Source organism: Salmo trutta, chromosome 17 (genome assembly GCF_901001165.1).
Source record: "Salmo trutta chromosome 17, fSalTru1.1, whole genome shotgun sequence".
In the NCBI taxonomy this organism is placed as follows: domain Eukaryota; kingdom Metazoa; phylum Chordata; class Actinopteri; order Salmoniformes; family Salmonidae; genus Salmo; species Salmo trutta.
In genome coordinates, this window is record NC_042973.1 from 39,617,624 (window position 1) to 39,640,836 (window position 23,213).

Below are 23,213 nucleotides of genomic sequence, written 5' to 3' on the forward strand. Positions count from 1 at the left end.
ACTGCACTGTGTGGATGCTGCAGACAGATAATAGGACAGCACTGAGAGAGTTAACCGCTGCAGCGCGCTGCGCATGTCAATGGGAAGTAGCTCCTCTGAACCGCCCCCCCGTGCCTCCGCACCTCTCCTTCCCTCTGGTGTCTCACTCCATCCAGCAGCATATAACAGCAGAGCAGAGCAGACAGCACGTCTCTCCCCTCCCTCACCGGGCACCCCCACACCGACGTTATGTAAGGAGCCCCCTGAGTGTCTGAGCCGACACGGTGTGTGTGCTGCTGCTTGCGGAGGCAGAATACAAATGCAGAAGGTGCAGACAAAAAGTGCAGAAAAAAAGCTGTCTGGAAATAAACGTGGTACATTGTGTGTGGGCACGCATGTGAAAGTGAGTGACCGAGTGAGTGAGAAAAGGTCTAGAGAGAGAGGAGGAGGAGGAGAGAGCGTTTGGATGCAAGCAGAAGCATCTGTTCTTGCTGGTGAGTGTGAGAGAGGATTGTGTAATAGGACTTGGAGGTGATGTGAGAGAACAAGGTGGCCCAGTGTTTGACAGGCAAAATCCCTCTTCCACTTGAGAGAAACGCACACGAAAAGTCGCTCTCTTAGCAGTAACACACTGTTTGTAGAGGATTCACAGGTCTCTAAGCTTTTGATCTACCCTTTATGCAGTACTGTTTGTATTATCTTATCATGGTTTGCATTCAATTTTCTAGGAGAGACCATTGTCATGTGTTCTTCAACTGCTCAAACATATCTATTGAATTACCTTCATTTATCATTAAGTAAACATCACACATAGCAGAATACTCAGATACAGCGCATTCGGAAGGTATTCAGACCGTTCACTTTTTGCATTTTATTACATTACATTCTAAAAATTGGATACAAAAAAATATACATCTGCACACAATAGCCCATAATCACAAAGCAAAAACAGGTATTCTGACCATTTACTCAGTACTATGTTGAAGCACCTTTGGCAGCGATTAGAGCCTCGAGTCTTCTTGGGTATGACGCTACAAGCTTGGCACACCTGTATTTGGGGAGTTTCTCCCATTCTTCTCTGCAGGTCCTCTCAAGCTCTGTCAGGTTGGACAGGGAGTGTTGCTGCAGAGCAATTTTCAGGTCTCTACAGAGATGTTTGATCAGGTTCAAGTCCAGGCTCTGGCAGGGTCACTCAAGGACATTCAGAGACTTGAGTCCAGCCCCCACACCAATTGTGGTGTGGGGGCTGTGCTTTGGCAAAGTGGGTGGGGTTATATCCTGCCTGTTTAGCCCTGTCCGGGGCTATCATTGGATGGGGCCACAGTGTCTTCTGATCCCTCCTGTCTCAGCCTCCAGTATTTATGCTGCAGTAGTTTGTGTCGGTGGGCTAGGGTCAGTCTGTTACATCTGGAGTATTTCTCTTGTCTTATCCGGTGTCCTGTGTGAATTTAAATATGCTCTCTCTAATTCCCTCTTTCTCTCTTTCTTTCTCTCGGAGGACCTGAGCCCTAGGACCATGCCTCAGGACTACCTGGCATGATGACTCCTTGCTGCCCCAGTCCATCTGGCTGTGCTGCTGCTCCAGTTTCAACTGTTCTGCCTGCGGCTATGGAACCCTGACCTGTTCAACGGACGTGCTACATGTCCCCGACCTGCTGTTCTCAACTCTCTAGAGACAGCAGGAGCGGAAGAGATACTCTCAAAGATCGGCTATGAAAAAGCCAACTGACACTTACTCTTGAGTTGCTGACTTGTTGCACCCTCGACAACTACTATGATTATTATTATTTGACCATGCTGGTCATTTATGAACATTTTAACATCTTGACCATGTTCTGTTATAATATCCACCCAGCACAGCCAGAAGAGGACTAGCCACCCCTCATAGCCTGGTTCCTCTCTAGGTTTCTTCCTAGGTTTTGGCCTTTCTAGGGAGTTTTTCCTAGGGAGTTTTTCCTAGCCACCGTGCTTCTTTCACATGCATTGCTTGCTGTTTGGGATTTTAGGCTGGGTTTCTGTACAGCGCTTTGAGATATCAGCTGATGTACGAAGGGCTAAATAAATACATTTGATTTGAATTTGATTTGTCCCGAAGCCACTCCTGCGTTGTCTTGGCTGTGTGCTTAGGGTTGTTGTCCTGTTGGAAGGTGAACCTTCTCCCCAGTCTGAGGTCCAGAGCACTATGGAGCAGGTTTTCATCAAAGATCTTTCTGTACTTCGCTCCATTCATCTTTCCCTCAATCATGACGAGTCTCCCAGTCCCTGCCACTGAAAAACATCCCCACAGCATGATGCTGCAACCACCATGCTTCACCGTAGGGATGGTATTGGCCATGTGATGAGCGGTGCCTGTTTTCCTCCAGATGTGACGCTTGGCATTCAGGCCAAAGAGTTCAATCTTGGTTTTATCAGACCAGAGAATTTTGTTTCTCATTGTCTGAGAGTCCTTTAGGTGCCTTTTGGTAAACTCCAAGCGGGCTGTCATGTGCCTTTTACTGAGGAGTGGCTTCTGTCTGGGCACTCTACCATAAAGGCCTGAATGGTGGAGTGCTGCAGAGATGGTTGTCCTTCTGGAGCTCTGTCAGAGTGACCATCGGGTTCTTGGTCACCTCCTTGACAAAGGACCTTCTCCCCCGATTGCTCAGTTTGGCCGGGCGGCCATCTCTAGGAAGAGTCTTGGTGGTTCCAAACTTCTTCCATTTAAAGAATGATGGAGGCCACTGTGTTCTTGGGGACCTTCAATGCTGCAGACATTTTTTGGTACTCTTCACCAGATCTGTGCCTCAACACAATCCTGTCTCGGAGCTCTACAGACAATTCCTTTGACTTCATAGCTTGGTTTTTGCTCTGACATGCACTGTCAACTGTGGGACCTTATATAGACAGGGGGGTGTCATTCCAAATCATGTCCAATCAATTGAATTTACCACAGGTGGACTCCAATCAAGTTGTAGAAACATCTCAAGGATGATCAATGGAAACAGGATGCACCTGAGATCAATTTCAAGTATGATATCAAAGGGTCTGAATACTTACGTAAATATTTGTAATACATTTGCAACATTTCCTAAAACCTGTTTTTAGTTTGTCATTATGGGGTATTGTGTGTAGATTGATGAGAAAAAAAATAATTTAATACATTTTAGAGCAAGGCTGTAACGTAACAAAATGTGAAAAAAGTCAAGGGGTCTGAATACTTTCTGATTGCATCGTACACCATTTTGTTAAAATCAGTGGACCTGATGTCCAGACTAAGGTCCATCAGACAGGACTATGAAAACATGAATAGTGCATCACTGACCTGACTCACCTCTGCTTTAGATTCCACACTCTCATCCCGGAAATCAGGATTTGTCTATAGGAAGAGAAGGATTTCAGTCCCACACACTGCACACCATTGTCTGACAAACTATTCTACAAGAACATATTGTTGATTAAGTTGACCGATTTGATCCACTTTATTATCCCCTTGGGGAAATTCTTATTGCAGTGCTGCACCTGTACAACACAACACAGAACATTGCAGAGAGAGGACCATAACAATGGGAACACTGCCATCAACAGCACATCTGGAACCTCAACATCTGCTCACGTCTCACTACTAGCCTTATCCCAGATGTATAATGAGACTAAACAGTCGGTAGCTAGAGGCCTAGCCAAATCACAACTCCTCTGACTACATTTTTCATGCCACACATGAGTACATCAGTAGAGCACACAAAGTACACACAGTATTCAGAAAGAGTCTGATATAGGAGAGTAGAAGTGCTGATATAGGATCAGTGTTGACTTTCAGATCATAACGAATTAGATCCGCAGCCTCACAGCCTGACCACTGAGAGGACTGACATAAGAGACAGTACAGAGACAGTAGTCTAGACAGAGAGCTGCATTGTGGTGTGTCAGTATCTCTCAGTTCGATGTGAGGTAGGCATTATAAACCAGTAGGGACAGGATGTTAACCCGAGTTGAAAACACTCATACACTGGCAATCAGTCACGTCAGAAAAAATGATTCAATAAGGGTTGGGTAGTGTCGGTCATTTGAATAATTCCAAGTATTTAGTCAAATGTCTTGTGATGTGATAAGGAAAGCAATGTACATGTGATAAGGAAAGTAATGTACGTGAACAACACCCTGTAATACCGATGAGTCATTCATGGATAGTCTTTAAATGATCGGTATTCAACCACTGACCGAACAGCAAAGTCAAAACACACTGAATAGACAACACAGCTGAACTGATACCGCAAGACATTTAAACAAAAACGATAACCGTCTGACTGTCAATTGTGTGTGTGTGTGTGTGTGTGTGTGTGGGGGGGGGGGCTTGGGCAGTATACCTTATACCGGGGTACTTGGAAATAGCCACGGGATGACTTGTCAATACCGTCAAAACAATTTCTTTCATGTTTAAAAAAAAAAAAAAATTGTAATATTTGTAGCTACTTTTAAATGAAATACCTACAGTCAACTTGTGCAATACATGAGATAAAAAATATTGCCTTGTTAATTTCACCTGTCACATAATTTTGCATTCTGAAGCTTACAGGTAGTCAGTCCGCAGTCAAGTGATGTTTGTTTACAAGCACACAACGACGAGAGACCGGATCCTTGTGAGCCACTCACTGCTGTGCAACACACGTCAGGTGATCTAGTTACAGTACGGAATTCACAACTAAATGTTTGTCAGCTAGATATCTTATAACTATTAAGTTATATGTCTAAAATGTGCTAAACGCTCTACAGTTGCACATTTGGCTTGATAACTTAGTAGCTAGTTAGCCAAGTGGTTAGCTTCTTCCAAAATCAAACTTCGCTTGGTAACAGCAGAGAATCCCCTCCTGGATCTAGCCTTACTGTCTAATATTTGTATTGAGCGTGCAGCAAACTGTGAGTAGCATTTTTGAGTTAATTGTATAACTTTATGAGCTGGGATGTCTGTCCTGCAAATAGTTCAGGTCAGACTGTATAAACAATTTCACAATGCGTTCTCTATGGGATTTGAGATGTACTTGTTAGTACTGCTAACCTTCGGATTACAGAGGCTCAGTGGGGTTTGAAAAAAAACAGCAACCCTGGTGTTCAGGATGGCACAAGGTTGGCATGAAGGTGACAACCTTGATACCGCCTAAGCCTGTGCGTGCATGTGTGTGAGTGAGCAAAGAGAAATGAACAGCCTACCTCTGCAGCCAGGTAGCTCCCAGTGGCCAGGTGTTTGAAGCGAAACAGGCTGTTCCACTGGCCGGCACCCCCTCTGCAGGGGTCGTAGTGCACAACCTACAATGGAGAAACACATTTTTAAAAAAACACACAAATCATACCAGAAAGATCCCACAAAGCCACTCACAATGGCCCTTAAGGTCTTCACTGGTCAGCCAATTCATAACACTATGATGTAGGACTTAATGTATTTGTTCACAAGGTAGATACTCATTTCAAATCTACCTCTGTGGAACGCCCCATTCAAAATAGGTGTTTCTACTCGTCAAATCATATCAAGAGCTACATTCAGAGCAGACAAAGTACTTCTTCCTCCATCTCAATTCCATGTCCTAAGTATGCACTTGTTCAATTGTCTTTGTTGATTTAAAAAGAAAATAAATGGTGTAAGAAATATGGTGGAAACTCCCTCTAACCCACACGTGTGGGGAGGAGGGCACTTTTGGAGAAATGGAACGCAATCATTGTGATGCGAACACACAGTGCAGTAGGTACCTCTATTTCCCAGAGTGCTTTGGAACTGGTGGCGGAGGTGGCAGACTGTCGCAGGGTGGTCCTGAGGAAGATGTGCTGCTGATTCCTGTACTCGTCACATGTCAGGAACTTCTCCTGCTCGGCGTGGAACAGACGCACCACATCACCCTGACCAATAGAGAGACGACAACATGGTTTAGCTGTTTGGGCTAAGAAACAGAAAAGAAACACTTCGATTAAATGAACACTTTATTTGAGTGAGTTCTTATAAACTGAGAAAAAATTGTTATAAATGATACTATAACAACATTTCTTCTCTTTCTTTAGGGGGCAGATAAGATTTAATATTGCAGATAGATTGAACCTTCCATCAATGTCATTTCTGCATCATTTCCAATCCCCGAAATATGTAAATAAATAAATTATATACATACAGTTGAAGTCGGAAGTTTACATATACCTTAGCCAAAAACATTTAAACTCAGTTTAACAATTCCTGACATTTAATCCTAGTAAGAATTCACAGTCTTACGTCAGTTAGGATCACCCCTTTCATTTTAAGAATGTGAAATGTCAGAATAATAGTAGAGTGATTTATTTCAGCTTCAATGTCTTTCATCACACTCCCAGTGGATCAGAAGTTTACATACACTCAATTAGAATTTGATAGCATTTCCTTACTCCATAGCAACAGTTGTGGGACACATACACACTATCCCTTTCCCCCACAAACTCAGATCATCAGTTCCCCATCTCTGAGACCAACTCAAGAAAGGACTTGATTTACGACGGCATATACAGTTGCAGCTGTTTGAGAAGGTATGCAAAATAGAGCAAAAACAGGGAGATTTGATTAACCATTGCCAAGTACTAGGTGAAGGAGATCAGATACACCCCCTTCCCCTGAAACACACATGCTGGTCCCCCGCTGTGACCATTTTCCCAAGCATCTCTGTGCAGTCAGACCTTTGATTATTTTGTGCCACCAGGGCCACAATAATATGCCCCTTCTCTGATTGTCAGAGCGTGACCCCCTCCCCATGCGTTACTGCAGCTAGTGTTGCCAGCATTGCCACTACGTGGGTGGGGGCACCCCACCGGGAATCCCCACCGGCTAGATACAAGGTTGTCAAGGTTCTCATTAGCAGCTTTGAGAATGTCCTTGTATATTATGCTCTCTCATCAGGGGGCTTTGGCTTTGTAGGACCAACCCTGCCAGGCAGGCTCAGAATAGTGAGGGGGCGGTGCTGCTTTAGAAAGTCTCTGACCACATTCATCTTTCTGATTTGGCTGCATACAGGCTACTTACAGTAGGCCCATAAAACATATAAGGACTCCTCAGTGTATGGGTCGCTCAGGTGGGTGCCTAGGGTATAGGTTTGGGGACCGTTCCATCATGATATGGCAATAAATAAATACAATTATAAATATAGTTTATTTTATAATGTATATGCCATATCTGCACAAAATTAAAAGCTCTCACAACCCCTGCTCACAAACACACCTGGGCTCCGGGATTTGCAACCATTATCCTTTTTCACTCACTAAACTCCACACTTTTCCAAACACAAAAACCCACCTTCCATCACAATACATCCGCACATACTTTGGAAAGTATTCAGACCACTTGAATTTTCCACATTGTTACGTTACAGCCTTATTCTAAAATGTATTAAATGTATCGTTTTCCTCATCAATCTACACTCAATACCCCATAATGACAAAGCAAAAACAGGTTTAGACATTTTTGCTAATTAATCCCCCCCCAAAAAATGTATCACATTTACATAAGTATTCAGACCCTTTGCTCAGTTAAATCACATTTGGCAGCGATTTCAGTCTCGAGTCTTCTTGGGTATGACACTACAAGCTTGGCACACCTGTATTTGGGGAGTTTCTCTCATTCATCTCTGCAGATCCTCTCAAGCTCTGTCAGGTTGGATGGGGAGTGTCACTGCACAGCTATTTTCAGGTCTCTCCAGATATGTTAGATCGAGTTCAAGTCCGGGCTCTGGCTGGGCCACTCAAGGACATTCAGAGACTTGTCCTTAAGCCACTACTGCATTGTCTTAGCTGTGTGCTTAGGGTCGTTGTCCTGTTGGAAGGTGAACGTTTGCCCCAGTCTAAGGTCCTGAGTGCTCTGGAGCAGGTTTTCATCAAGGATCTCTGTGTACTCTGCCCCGTTCATCTTTGCTTCTATCCTGACCAATGAGTTCAATCTTGGTTTTATCAGACCAGTGAATCTTGTTTCTCATGGCATGAGAGTCCTTTAGGTGCCTTTTGGCAAACTCCAAGAGGGCTGTCTTGTGCCTTTTACTGAGGAGTGGCTTCCCTCTGGCCACTCTACCACAAAGGCCTGATTGGTGGAGTGTTGCAGAGATGGTTGTCCTTCTGGAAGGTTCTCCCATCTCCACAGAGGAACTCTTGAGCTCTGTCAGAGTGATCATTGGGTTCTTGGTCACCTCCCTGACCCAAGGCTCTTCTACCCCCGATTGCTCAGTTTGGCCGGGCGGCCAGCTCTAGGAAGAGTTTTGGTGGTTCCAAACTTCTTCCATTTAAGAATGATGGACACAGTGTTCTTGGAGACCTTCAATGCTGGATACATTTTTTGGTACTCTTCCCCAGATCTGTGCCTTGACACAATACTGTCTCGGAGCTCTACGGACAATTCCTTCAACCTTATGGCTTGGTTTTTGCTCTGACATACACTGTCAACTGTGGGACTTTATATAGGACAGGTGTGTGCCTTTCCAAATCATGTCCAATCAATTGAATTTACCACAGGTGGACCCCAATCAAGTTGTAGAAACATCTCAAGGATGATCAATGGAAACAGGATGCACCTGAGCTCAATTTCGAGTCTCAAAGGGTCTGATTACTTATGTAAATAAGGTATCTGTTTTAAATTTTTAATACATTTGCAAACATTCTAAAAACCTGTTTTCACTTTGTCATTATGGGTTATTGTGTGTAGATTGCTGAGTGTTTTTATTTATTTGTAAATCAAACATTTGTAGCCTAAATGTGAGTGTGCAAGCAGAGAGCCCCCATCAACACACTGTGTATACAACCCTCTGCATAAAAAGGTAGGCATAGATGGGAAGCATTTAGGTAAGATATAGTACTCACTCCTTTGAGGACGTCCTCTCTGTAGTCACTGAACTTCATGAACAGAGTGACCTTCCAGCTGGTGTTGCAGTTCACAGCGTTCACCTACAGTTCAACCAAGCAGAGGAGCAGGGAAGACCAACAGACTGTCATGACTATACACATCTTTGCAGAGCCTCAGACACACTATATATACAAAAGTATGTGGACATCCCTTCAAATTAGTGGATTCCGCTGTATCAGCCACACCCGTTGTCTACAGGTGTATAAAAGAGCACACCGCCATGCAATCTCCATAGACAAACATTGGCAGTGGAATGGCCTTACCGAAGAGCTCAGTGACTTTCAATGTGGCACCGTCATAGGATGCCACCTTTCCAACAAGTCAGTTCATCAAATTTCTGCCCTGCTAGAGCTCCTTCGGTCAACTGTAAGTGCTGTTATTGTGAAGTGGAAACGTCTTGGAGCAACAACGGCTCAGCCGCAAAGTGGTAGGCCACGCAAGCTCACAGAACGAGACCGCCGAGTCCTGAAGCGCATAGAGCGTAAAAATCTCCTGTCCTCGGTTGCAACACTCAATACCGAGTTCCAAACTGCTTCTGGAAGCAACGTCAGCACAACTGTTAGTCGGGAGTTTCATGAAATGGGTTTCCATGGTCGAGCAGCCGCACACAAGCTTAAGATCACCATGAGCAATGCCATCATTGGACTCAGTGGAAACGCGTTCTGGATTGATTAATCACGCTTCACCATCTGGCAGTCTGACGGACGAATCTGGATTTGGCGGATGCCAGGAGAACGCTACCTGCTCGAATGCATAGTGCCAACTGTAAAGTTTGGTGGAGGAGAAAATAGTCTACGGCTATTTTTCATGGGTCGGGCTAGGCCCCTTAATTCCAGTGAAGGGAAATGTTAACGCTTCAGCACACAATGACATTCTAAACGATTCTGTGCTTCCAACTTTGTGGCAACAGAGTTGCTGTTTCAGCATGACAATGCCCCAGTGCACAAAGCAAGGTCCATACAGAAATGGTTTGTTAAGATCTTGACCGGCCTGCACAGAACCCTGACCTCAACCCCATCGAACACCTTTGTGATGAATTAGAACGTCGGCTGCGAGCCAGGCCTAACATCAGCGCCTGACCATACTAATGATCGTGGTTGAAAGGAAGCAAGTCCCTGCAGAAATGTTCCAACATCTAGTGGAAAGCCTTCTCAGAAGAGTGGAGGCTGTTATAGCAGCAACGCTTTGTTATGTAGTGTAGCTGCTGGTCAGCAGGTATGCCATACCTGCAACTTTGCCAGGTCTGCAACCAGAAAGTATTTTTTTATGGACAGTGATAGTTAGAAGGTAGAGGGAAAGACAGAGTAGGGGCAGAGGTGGCATTCGTAACCCTGTTACCAGCGCCTATGTGTGGACTAGAGTCTGCGGTGCTACCACTAGACTTAATGTTCTTAATACCTATAACCAGGCAGCTTTCCAAACGCATGTTATGATACAGTTGATTTAGCGAATGGTTAGGGTTAGACGCGAGTGGTTAGGGTAAAGGTTGGGGTTAGCATAAGTTTAGGTATACTAGCAAGTAGTTAAGGTAAGGGTTAGGATAAGGTTAGAAAACGAAGACACGCCTAAACAAAAACATGCCAAGATTCAAATTGCCGCCTGGACTTGAAACAATGCCACTCGCTCATCCTATGTGCTTCAAAGGCAAACCTGCTGACCAGCAGCTTTTTTGGAGTCAAAAACACGACAGTACAGGAATTGTTGGGAGATTGCATGCTGGGACAGATAACATGGCTGTCATCCTTCCGCACCCTTTTGCCATGCATAGTATCCAGTAAATGTTTTACATAGTCACTCAGTACTATAGCTCTAAATAAAACAGTTCAATGGATCTTACCTCCTTGCAGCCGGGGTTGTCTAGCAGCTCAATGTTGCTGGCGTGGAGAGGCTGTCCTGCATTCACAGGCATCAGGACAACCTTGTCTCCCACCACCACCTAGGGACCAAGCACACAGGTCAGACACTAGCATACACATTATAACGAATAGAGCAAAGTAGAATAAAACATAATACACATATGAGGCAGATCACAGGACAGAGGAATGAGATGACCTGACACACATCAAACAGCAAAGGTCCACAGTCACTCCCTGTCCCATGCAAAGGGTTACCCATCTATCTAGAGATAAGTATTCCCCACAACAATAGCAGATGAGCACAAACCATGGTAAAAGGAAGGAAGTGTACCCTGTGGGGTGTACACAGCGCATTGACATTCATTCATACAGTAATGTGTGTGGTAGCGGGAATCGCTGAACGCAGTGTACCATAGTGTACCATAGTACCAGTGTACCATAGTCTCAAACATCTACATTCAAACCACTTACATATCATAATAAACAGACTAAGTATCTATAGCGTTGCTGTAATCTAAATTGCCCAGATCTTGTTAGTCAATAGCAGTTAAGGGGGGAAAAAAATTGTAGAAGAGTCGTGGAAATGCAAACACGTACTTAAGTTTTTCCAATGCTCATGCAAAGCTAGTGCTACCATGCTTTCACAGCAAGTCTCATGGCCTAAACGCCCACCATGCACTTCAAACAAGAAGAATACCTTCCACCATAGGATGCTAAAGCAAAAGGAGAGGAGACAACCAGTCTAGTTATTTCAGCAGGATGAAGACATTACGTTGACATGGACATAATACCAATCTAATTAAAACAGGACAATTGCAATATTAAGACAGCCCCTAAAAAATTTTTTTTTTAAAGATTGTCTCACAACTTAAACATCTCAACAATACTGAGGTTCATCTTGAGCTTTGGTTTGCCATAACATATCTATGGTAAGTAGGGCTAGGAGTTGTTCCACGTTTGGTCACATGTTCGGGATTGCAGTGGCCTATAGTTACAGTTAGGTCAGGACCCCTTTTCATAAATTGTCTCAGAGTAAGAGTGCAGATCTAAGATCAGTTTTGCTTTTCAGATCACAAATTATTACGATTGTATAGGTAAGGGGAACTTGATCCAAGATCAGCACTAAAAGGTACCTACGTTATCACCCTCGCTGCGGAGCTTCCAGAAGGGCTGGATGTAGAACCAGGAGCCCTCATTGCCGGATGGGTCCAGAGACACACGCATGGCGTTCTTCTCCAGCAGCGCCGGCAGACGCTTGTTCACCGTCAGGTACTTGTTACTTTTTATATGCAGAAGCTGAGGGGGAAAAGAAAAATGGGGCCAATTCACTAGGACACATCATTCACAACACAAGGTCATACACAAGGTCCCTGGTTTGAATCCCACCGCAACACCTAACTCTAATCTTTACCAAACACATTTATTGCTAGGAAACAGTTACCGTATGAAATTGGTACTCTTTATCAAAGTGAGATGTAGGGCTAATTAATCATTTCCATTTGTTATGAGCTCAGAATTTGTCAATACTTTATTTGGAATTGACCACAAAAGCCTTTCAATTCAGTTTCTGCTTGGTATGCGGGATCAGAACATTACCCAAATTCTATTTATCACATAAAATATTCTGTTTTCTGAATAGATCATTCAAATTGGCTTTAGCTTTAAAAAAGCACACAGAGCACTAAATGAAAAAGCCTCATCTTTTAACAGCCAAATCATGTGGCAAGAGACTGGACCTGACCAAACCAATTCCTTTGGAATGCTTTAATACGACAGTTTTAAGCAAAGTTGGAGGCCACGAACCTCGTGAAACCACATGGAACAAACCCGCAGTTGACTGAAAATTGAAAATGATACAAGTTTAATTTGCTATGTGCCATACAAAATGTTGTCTGTTAAATCACCTCATTGGCAATGTGAGGCACTAGAAGCCAGACTACAGACAGAAAGGCAGCCTTGGTAACAAAGTGAAAACATACACAAGGTTACGGGCACAAAGCAAACCAATATATCGTCTCTGATAAGAAAGGGGAGTTGGCTATAGTTGGCCGTTACCTGGATGACGTTACTGTACTTGACCACTTCTCCAAGCAGCTTCTTATTCTCGGTGTCGTTTTGCTTCTGTTCCAGTTCTGCTGCATGCTGGGAAATTAAGAAAAACATGCTTGAGGCTAACTACACTGTAGCCAGATTGTGCAGAATCCCCGATCTACAAATCACGTTGCATCCCAAATTACTACTTCTTATGTGTCACCATCAGCGAATGTGTGCCTCGCCTTGCTCAAACTGATCCTGGTTGCCTTAAAGCAGTGCTTGTCCATCCAGGTCCTGGGGACCCACAGGGTTTGCAGACTATTGTTCTAGCCCACTACTAACATACTTGATTAGACGAATCAACGATAGTAATGATCAGGCCCTTGATAAGGTGAATCAGTTGTGTTAGTACTGGGATGGATCTAAATCCTGTACACCCTGTGGGTGTCGTGCCCAGGACCATGAATGAATTACACTAGGACTTGGAGAAAGGTCATACCTGTAACTTCTTGAATAGGTCTGCTTCTGTGTCATTGTTGCCTTGTTTGCCCTGTTTGGCCTTCCAGAACTGCTTCTGAGCTGAGTACCTGTTCATCGGACATACCTTGAACAGGCAGTCTGGAGAAAGAGACAAAAAGAGAGATGGATGGGGGAAAGAAATTGGGAGAAAAAGAGGAAGAAAGACACAAAGAAACAGAAAGGGAGGCGAGTGAGGAATACATATACATGAATCACACAGACAAACATATTACACATAATGTACACTGAATATAAATATAAACGCGGCACGAAACAATTTCAAAGATTTTAATGAGTTCCAGTTCATATAAGGAAATACATTCATTAGGCCCTAATCATGGCTTAATGAGGTAAAAAACAGATTCGTATTGTATTTTAAGTGTTTATGAATTATATGTTGGGGCGGCAGGTAGCCTTGTGGTTAGAGCATTGGACTAGTAACCGAAAGGTTGCAAGATCGAATCCCTGAGCTGACAAGGTAAAAATCTGTCGTTCTGCCCCTGAACAAGGCAGTTAACCCACTGTTCCTAGGCCGTCATTGAAACAAAGAATTTAGTTAAAAGGTCAAAAAATATATAATAATAAATAATCTATAGATTTCACATGACTGGGGATACAGATATGCATCTTTTGGTCACAGATTTTTTATTGTTTTTAAATGTAAAGGTAGGGGTGTGGATCAAAAAACCAGTCAGTTTCTGGTGTAGGCACCATTTGCCTCACGCAACATCTCGTTTGCATAGAGATGATCAGGCTGTTTATTGTGGACTGTGGAATGTTGTCCCACTCCTCTTCATTGGCTGTACAAAGTTGCTGGATATTGGCGGGAACTGGAACATGCTGTCGTACAAGCCAATACAGAGCATCCCAAACATGCTCAATGGGTGACATGTCTGGTGAGTATACAGGCCATGGACGAACTTGGACATTTTCAGGTTCCAGGAATTGTGTACAGATCCTTGTGACATGTGGCCGTGCTTTATGCTGAAACATGAGGTGATGGCTGCGGATGAATGGCATGATAATGTCCCTCAGGATCTCTTCACGGTATCTCCGCGCATTCAAACTGCCATTGATAAAATGAAATTGTGTTTGTTGCCCGTAGCTTATGCCAGCCCATACCATAACCCCACTGCCACCGTGGGGCACTCTGTTCACAACATTGACATCACCAAACCTCTCTCCCACACAACGCCATCTGCCCAGTACAGCTGAAACTGGGGTTCATCGGTGAAGAGAACACTTCTCCAGCGTGCCAGTGGCCATCAAAGTCAAAGTCGGTTAACGACACCGAACTGCAGTCAGGTCAAGACCCTGGTGAGGACGGCGAGCACGCAGATGAGCTTCCCTGAGATGGTTTCTGACAGTTTGTGCAGAACTTCTTCGGTTGTGCAAACCCAGTTTCATCAGCTGTCCGGGTGGCTGTTCTCAGAAGATCCTGTACATTTTAGAGTGGCCTTTTATTGTCCCCATCACAAGGTGCACCTGTGAAATGATCATGCTGTTTAATCAGCTTCTTGATATGCCACACCTGTCAGATGGATGGATTATCTTGGCAAAAGATAAATGCTCACTAACAGGGATGTAAACATTTCTTTGAAATAAGCTTTTTGTGCGTATGGAACATTTCTGGGATCTTTATTTCAGCTCATAAAACATGGGACCAACACTTTACATGTTGCACTTATATATTTTTTCTGTGAAATTTGCATGGCAGTGTGTCACTAACTGACTTGAGTGTGTGACTGGGTGGGGGTATATAGCATGTTTGTGGTTAGTGGCTGTTTACTCAATGGGATTCTGTAAAGTCAGTTAAACACTTAAACCTCATCCTATAAACCACACTATTAAAACAACATGGGGCTATAGTGGCCTGCTCAGCCTTGGGAGGGTGTCTGTGTGTGTGTGTGGACTGCAGTAACCTTGGCACGCTGCACTACTAAACTGCCCATCACTGCTAACTTGGCAGAAAAGCGGTGAGTTAATTCATTAGAATACAACTATATGAGTTACAACGCAGTCCTCTGTGGTTGGCCAGCTAGTCATTGACTCCTCCCACTCACCTCTGAACTTTTTGGGCGGAATGGCCAGGTCTCCTGCGTCCGGCTGCACCACACACCTGTCATCAACAAGCCTGGGAAGAACACAAAAACATCCTACATCACACACCATTTTAGTTTTTTTTATACAAATTTCATTTAATCTTTTATGTCAATTACATAAAAATGTTTAAACTCTTTTCATATTCGCATGTTGTAGCTTCGACCAGGTTTTCCCAAACTCGGTCCTTGGGCCTCCCCCCAGGTGCAACGTTTTGGATTTTGCCCTAGCATTACACAGCTGATTCAAATAACCAACTCATCAAGCTTTGATTATTTGAACATCAGTAGTGTTGTGCTAGGGCAAAAAACTAAAAACATGCACCCAGGGGGCCCCAGGAGAGTTTGGGAAAACCTGTAAGGCTTAGACCCTATTTTACTTCTGAGGTTTTCGTGTTGTGCCCGCCCTCGGTTGAGACATTTATTATTTTTGTGTCATGTTTTGGCTGATAAATATACTAACATTGGAATAAAATAGAAATGTCAACTTTCAAATGGTATCACAAAGATGGTTGGAGGTCCAGACGTCAGAGAATGTTGACTTGAATGGGAAGATCTGTTCTAAATAATAATGTCAACCCTCCACAGAAAGCCTATTGAAATCATAGAAATATAGATAACAGAATAGACATGACCATTTAAGTTGACATTCAACGCGGAGGGTGGACTGGCAGCCATCTTTGTGGTAGTAATTAGAAGTTACAATTTAATTTCAATGGGGTACCAGATATGTAAAAAGGGGTCTACTTTGAGCACCATTATCTCCTGAATGTTGTGTAATATCTAGGTCCAAAAGGTCCCTTTCTGGCCACTTCTTCCATGGGCAAACATGTATGGAATTTGTTTAATTCAAAAGACATGCTGTCAAGAACTGATTGATTTCAAATGGATTTTCACACTACCAGCATACAGGGAAATGCCAAAATAAAGTTAACAGTTGAGTAAATGAGATAAAGTATATTGAAAGCTGGCGCTCCGCACAGGTGTGGTTCCTGAGGTAATTAAGCAATTAACATCCCATCATGCTTAGGGTCATGTATAAAAGTGCAGGGCAGGCCCAGTTGCTCATTATTTTGGCTACCATGGCTAGAAGAGATCTCCGTGACTTTGAAAGAGGGGTAATTGTTGGGGCACATTTGACGGGAGCATCAGTGACGAAGACTGCTCAACTTGCTGTTTCACGATATGCCATGGCTATTTCAGCCACCAGATCTCAACCCAATTGAACACTTATGGGAGATTCAGGAGCGGCGTTAAAACACCAAATTATTTAATTTCTCGTGGATAAATAGTGTTGCATCCCTCCAATAGAGTTCCAGGCACTTGTTGAAACTGTTCTGGTGGCTCGTGGTGGCCCAACGCCTTAATTAGATTAGGACACTATGTTGGGGTTTCCTTTATTTTGTCAGTTACCTGTAGCATGTAAGGAAGATATCGGCACGCATCGCATGTGATGAACTTTATTGGATGTCATGTTGAATTCAGAGCATTTCCAGGTTTCATTATTGTGTAACTAACTATAACAGATGGTTACTGTGTTCTACAATGATAACTGGGCCAGTATTCAAAAAGCGCTAGAGCATGTGTGCTGATCTAGTATCAGGTTGACCCCTATCTATGTAATCATATTAATTCAGATCTAAAATACAAAAACTGATCTTAGATCAGCACTAACACTCTAAGATGCTTAGTGAATACAGGCCCTGGTCAAGTTGAAAAGGAAACTGTCGATTGTGTAAATGCTGTGGTGGGGCACAGGCTGGTGCGGCCACAGGAAAAGCGCATGGCTTCTGTGTGTGACTGATAAGGCCTAGATGTTGATGGGTTAACAGCTAACCGCCTTGTTTCCGCACCGCATGCCTGGCTGTTGTAGTCAATGTCTGAATTTGCTATGCGACTAGGCCACCAGCCTGCCACAGAAATTGTTTTTCTGACAATTTACAAAAAAAACATCTTCAGAAAAATTATCTTTGACTGTATAACTACACACTCTCCATCCACACTTAACACAGCTATGTGTCCGTGTTTACTAAATTCCCCAGGCTTTGAAACCACAAGATCAACTAAACATGATTCTGTTGGCAGAGAATGTGCCGCTGTTCTTCACTTCTAGCTTTTATAGGGCGGCGCACAATTGGCCCAGTGTCGTCCGGATTAGGGTAGGGTTTGGCCGGGGTAGGCCGTTAATGTAAATAAGAATTTGTTCTTAACTGACTTGCCTAGTTAAATAAAAGGTTTTAAAATATGACCTGGCTACATCCTGTGAAAGACACTGTGTTATTCTAAAACGTGTCACATGTCATGCTAGCCTCGTCACAGATCTGTTTGTACTCTCTTGCCAACTCCTTTGGTGGTCATTGTAATGCCCAATTGACCATATACAATGCCTTTAGAAAGTATACACACGCCTTGACCTTTTCCACATTGTGTTGTATTACAGACTGAATTGATAATAGATTAAATTGAGATTGTGTCACTGGTCTCCACACAATACCCCATCATTTGGAATTGTTTTCAGAAATGTTTACAAATGAAAAGCTGAAATGTCTTGAGTCAATAAGTATCCAACCACTTTGTTATGACAAGCCTAAATAAGTTCAGGAGTAAAAATGTGCTTAACAAGTCACATAATAAGTTGCATGGACTAATAATGGCAGTAATAGTTTAAACATGATTTTTGAATGACTACCTAATCTCTGTACCCCACACATACAGATAATTGTAAGGTCCCTCAGTCGAGCAGTGAATTTCAAACCGAGTAAACCACAAATTACAGGGGAGGTTTTCCAATGCCTTGCAAAGGACACATTGGTAGATGGGTCAAAACATTTTTTTTTTAAAGCAGAGATTGACTATCCCTTTGAGCATGGTGAAGTAATTAATTACACTTTGGACAGTGATACAAGGCATCCAGTCACTACAAAGTTACAGGTGTCCTTCCTAACTCAGTTGCTGGAGAGAAAGGAAACCTCTCAGGGATTTCACCATGATACCAATGGTGACTTTAAAACAGTTACAGAGTTTAATGGCTATGATAGGAGAAAACAGAGGATGGATCAACATTGTAGTTACTCCACAATACTAATCGAAATGTGAAAAAAAAAAGCCTGTAAAAAAAATGTAAATATTCCAAAACATGCATCCTGCTTGCAATAAGGCACTAAAGTAAAATTGCAAAAAATGTGGCAAATAACATTTGGGGCAAATCCAACACAACATCACAGTACCACTTCATATTTTCAAGCATGGTCGTGGCTGCATCATGTTATGGGTATGCTTGTCTTTGGCAAGCAATAGGCAGTTTTTTTTAGGATAAAAATAAACAGAATAAAGCTAAAACCTGAAAACCTGGTATAGTCTGCTTTCCAACAAACAGAGATTAATTCACCTTTCAGCAAGACAATAACCTAAAGCACAAGGCCAAATACAGACTGGAGTTGCCTACCAAGACGACATTGAATGTTCCTGAGTGGCCTAGTCAAGTATGAATGCTTTCTGAAGGCACTGTAGTTGGCATGGCAGCACAAAGATCTGGGACCAGGCTAATCTTCTGCCAGCCTTAAACAAAAACAGAACCATCTGGCAACTTGAAGATAAGTTGTGAAAAGGAAGCCCAGTATGTGAAAGGAAGCCCAGTGAGGCATCCTCTTACTGTGTTGACTCAAGCTTCTCCTCGTGGTCCAAGTTTCATCCTTGGTGTGTGTGTGTGTGTCAATCAATCATCTCTGGGAGTCTGCACTGCTACAAAAATCACTAGCAGATTGTTGTCTCAAATCACATTTCTCACATGATTCATAAACAGGTGTAGACTACCAGTGAAAAGCTTACTTAAGGGTCCTTTTTCAACAATTCAGAGTTAAAAATAAAAATAACATGGCTATATACAGGGAGTACCAGTACCAAGTCGATGTGCGGGGTTACGAGGTAATTGAACTAGCTATTTACATACAGTATAGGTAGGGATAAAGTGACTAGGCAACAGGATAGATAAGACACTAACAGCAGCGTATGTGGTGAAGGTGTGTGTGGCGTCAGTATGCATGTGTGTGTGTGTGTGTGTGTGTGTGTGTGTGTGTGTGTGTGTGTGTGTGTGTGTGTGTGTGTTGGAGTGTCAGCGTAAGTATGTATGGATTGAGTCCAGTGTGTGTGCATAGAGTTAGTGCAAGAGAGTTAGTGCAAAGAAGGGTCAATGCAGGTAGTCCAGGTAGCCATTCGATTAGCTATTTAGTAGTCTTGTTTAGCAGTCATGGTATGCGTTGTAGAAGCTGTTCAGGGTCCTGTTGGTTACAGACTTGGTGCACTGATACCGCTTGCCATGCGGTAGGGTGGCTGGAGTCCGACCAGCCTGGTATAGAGGTCCTGGATTGCAGGGAGCTCGGCCCCAGTTGTGTACCGCCGTACTAACCACCCCCTGTACTACCTTGCTGTTGGGTGCCTTGCAGTTGCCATACTAAGCGGTGATGCAGCCAGTCAAGATGCTCTCAATGGTGCGGCTTTAGAACTTTGAGGATGTGAGGGCCCATGACAAATCTTTTCAGCCTCCTGAGGGGGAAGAGCCCTCCAACGAAACTATCCAATGCAGTTCCATGCCCTTGCCCTACAATCGAAAAATATTTACAAATAGCTTAGTCTTGGGTGTTTTCATTTTCCGCACGTTACTTCTAGCATATTCAGTAACTTTTGTATCGCTCCTCCTTTGTGATATCCATATCCTCATTTGACTCCAGATTTGAACACATTCATAGATTTAAGCTCAGCCCGATTTAAATAGCAGTGGTGTTTAAAAAAATAAAAAAATATGTTTTTTAAAACTGTCCCCCCCATAAAATGTAAATCACAGTGCAGTTATCGCTAAACCTATTCTTTGCTGTGTTATAGTAACTAAACAATCAGGCTGTAAAGGCCTGGGAAAAGTTGTGTAATTTAAATAAAACCAGAGAAGAGGCGAACTTTAGGCTACTTTGGTAAATTTGCGAGACGTGCAAAACAAGACATCAAGGGTATTACGGTATATTAAAATGAGAAAAAAAATGAAAATGTAAAAACAAGTTTGAAAAACAAACTATACTGAAACTATTATATTTGACTCTAAATTTACCTAAAATGAATTATGTTCAGATGTTCATGCTACTGAATCTGGCGGGTAAATGCAGCCAGGAGATGGAGATGTTGCAAATAGGCCTAGCTTATGCATCATCAACAGTAGCTATCACTAGCTAACATGGGAGGGGAAAATTGCTAGGTAGCTAACTGCATTCTTCTTACATACACTACTAAAGTTAAAACTGTGGCTGTGGAGAATTTCTGGACCCCTCTTCCCGACAGCTAAAGGTCCCGTAGCTTCTGCGCATCTGCAATATTCTCTACTTTTCGCACTCTACTCTACTCATAAAGAACAGGCTACTCTGGCGAATGGGCTTGTTTAATAAAGTTAGATCAAAGCTGATTCAATGGTCTGCAAGACCACATTACAGCATTCTACATAACAGACCCGAATATAACAGCATAGTATAACATTACTGGAAGGCAAAAAACAGCACCTAATTTCTTATGAGATTTCAGGATGATTGGTCGCATATTTCTGCCACGTGGCCAAAACTCAGAGCGCCACTAGGCAAAATATGTGCTTTGATTGAAACTAAACACAAGTAGGCTATGCTACAGTTAACACCCTCTGCTCCAAAATGTGCTCACTGTATACACTCAGTGGCCAGTTTATTAGGTACACCACCCCGTTCACGAAAATGGTTCGCTCCTACAAAGTGAGTCACATGGCCGTGGCTTGCTATATAAAGCAGGCAGACAGGCATCCAGTTCCTGTTTGATTTTACGTTAGAATGGGCAAAAGAAAGTGACCCAAGCGACTGAGTATGGTATGATATTCAGTGCCAAGCGCACCTGTTCCAGTATCTCGGAAACGGCTGGCCTCCTGTGCTTTTCACGCAGGACCGTGCCTAGAGTTTACCGAGAATGGTGCGAAAAAAAGAAGAAAAAAACATCCAGTCAGCGGCAGTCCCGTGGGCTGAAAAACTGTCTTCTCACTTTAAAAAGTCTGTAACACTTTGGCCTAGAAACTATTATACCCCTCTAGGCCAAATTCAATGATCCATCAAATAATACCTTAAGGCAGGGTTTCCCAAACTTGGTTCTCGGTACTCCAAGGGTGCACGACACAGCAGATTCAAAGAATCAACTAATCATCAAGATCTGATAATTTGAATCAGCTGTGTAGTGTTAAGGCAAAGACCAAAACATGCACCCCTTTGGTTCACGAGGACTGAGGTTTGGGAAACGCTGCCTTAAGGGGTTAAAAAATTCTAAATCAAAACAATCCTTAGTATGACCATCTTAAAACAATTCCACGTTAGATTAGTAGAACCCTCAACCCCGGCTTAGACTCTAAGGATTAAACAGTGGTGTGCAGAAAGGCATCGTCGGTCCTCGTCACGGATGGGCTATTGCAGCAGACGACCACACGGGGTTCCACTCCTATCAGCTAAAAACAAGAAGAAGCAGCTCCAGTGGGCACGCAATCACCAACACAGGACAACTGAGGAATAGAAAAATATTGCCTGGTCCAACGAAACCCGGATCATGTTGCATCATGCTGATGGCAGAGTCAGGATTTGGCGTAAACCGCATGAGTCCATGGCCCCATCCTACCTGGTGTCAACTGTACAAGCTGGTGGAGATGATGTAAGGGTGTGGGGAATGTTTTTCTAGCACACGTTAGGTCCCTTGATACTGGTTTCCATGCCCCTTCTTGAGGCAAAGGGGAGTACGACCAGGTACTAGATGTACCTAAAAGAAGAAAAAAAACTGTCCACTGAACGTATAACTCAAAACACTGTAGTCTACTTCAAAACAAAGTACAACACAAGATCTAAATACATATCCACATGAAACTGAGATCAAATGGTTGTTATGCAGACACTACATGGACATTTTCACCAACAAAATTATTATTCACGATTGACAGTGAGAAATGTGAAGGGAGGGAGACCAAACATTTGTGCGTTTTAAATCCATCTTTATAATTTAAATCCATCACATACATATACAGTCAAAAGTTTGGACACCTACTCATTCAAGGTTTTTTCTTTATTTTTACTATTTTCTACATTGTAAAATAATAGTGAAGACATCAAAACTATGAAATAACACATATGGAATCATCTGTCTGCACCACTCAAGGACATTCAGAGACTTGTTCTGAAGCCACTCCTCATTGGCTTGGCTGTGTGCTTAGGGTCGTTGTCCTGTTGGAAGGTGCCCCATCACCCCAGTCTAAGGTCCTGAGCGCTCTGGAGCAGGTTTTCATCAAGGATCTCTCTGTACCTTGCTCTGTTCATCTTTACCTCGATCCTGACTAGTCTCCCAGTCCCTGCCGGTGAAAAACATGCCACAGCATGATGCTGCCACCACCATGCTTCACCGTAGGGATGGTGCCAGGTTTCCTCCAGACATGACGCGTGGCATTCAGGCCAAAGAGTTCAATCTTGCTTTCATCAGAACAGAGAATCTTGTTTGTCATAGTCAGAGTCTTTAGGTGCCTTTTGGCAAACACAACATGGGCTGTCATGTGCCTTTTACTGAGGAGTGGCTTCCGTCTGGCCACTACCACTACAGTGGAGGAAACCTGGCACCATCACATCAACAGAATCCTCCCGGATACCCTAGACCCACTCAAATTCGCATACCGCCCCAACAGATCCACAGCTAATGCAATCGCACTCCACACTGCCCTTTCCCACCTGGATAAAAGGAAACCCTATGTGAGAACTCTGTTCATTGACTACATCTCAGCATTCAACACCATAGCTTAGTGATGGGCACTAAGGACCCTGGGACTAAACA

The 23,213-nt window shown here is 43.3% G+C and overlaps 1 protein-coding gene across 3 annotated transcripts in view; it reads right to left on the reverse strand.

The window, feature by feature from the left end:
* The window catches only part of LOC115152168 (inositol 1,4,5-trisphosphate receptor type 2), a 166,753-nt gene that overhangs the window by 134,297 nt on the left and 9,243 nt on the right, over positions 1-23,213 (reverse strand). For 2 of the 3 annotated variants that reach the window (XM_029696737.1, XM_029696740.1), the window contains exons 2-10: positions 15,321-15,391; positions 13,238-13,356; positions 12,760-12,846; positions 11,842-12,000; positions 10,686-10,784; positions 8,806-8,889; positions 5,698-5,844; positions 5,164-5,259; positions 3,281-3,334 (exon numbers count right to left, since the gene is read on the reverse strand). In XM_029696737.1, coding sequence (XP_029552597.1) covers positions 3,281-3,334; positions 5,164-5,259; positions 5,698-5,844; positions 8,806-8,889; positions 10,686-10,784; positions 11,842-12,000; positions 12,760-12,846; positions 13,238-13,356; positions 15,321-15,391 — 916 coding nt within the window. The remainder of the gene's footprint in view (positions 1-3,280; positions 3,335-5,163; positions 5,260-5,697; positions 5,845-8,805; positions 8,890-10,685; positions 10,785-11,841; positions 12,001-12,759; positions 12,847-13,237; positions 13,357-15,320; positions 15,392-23,213) is intronic. The other variant, XM_029696739.1, reaches the window with a different exon arrangement.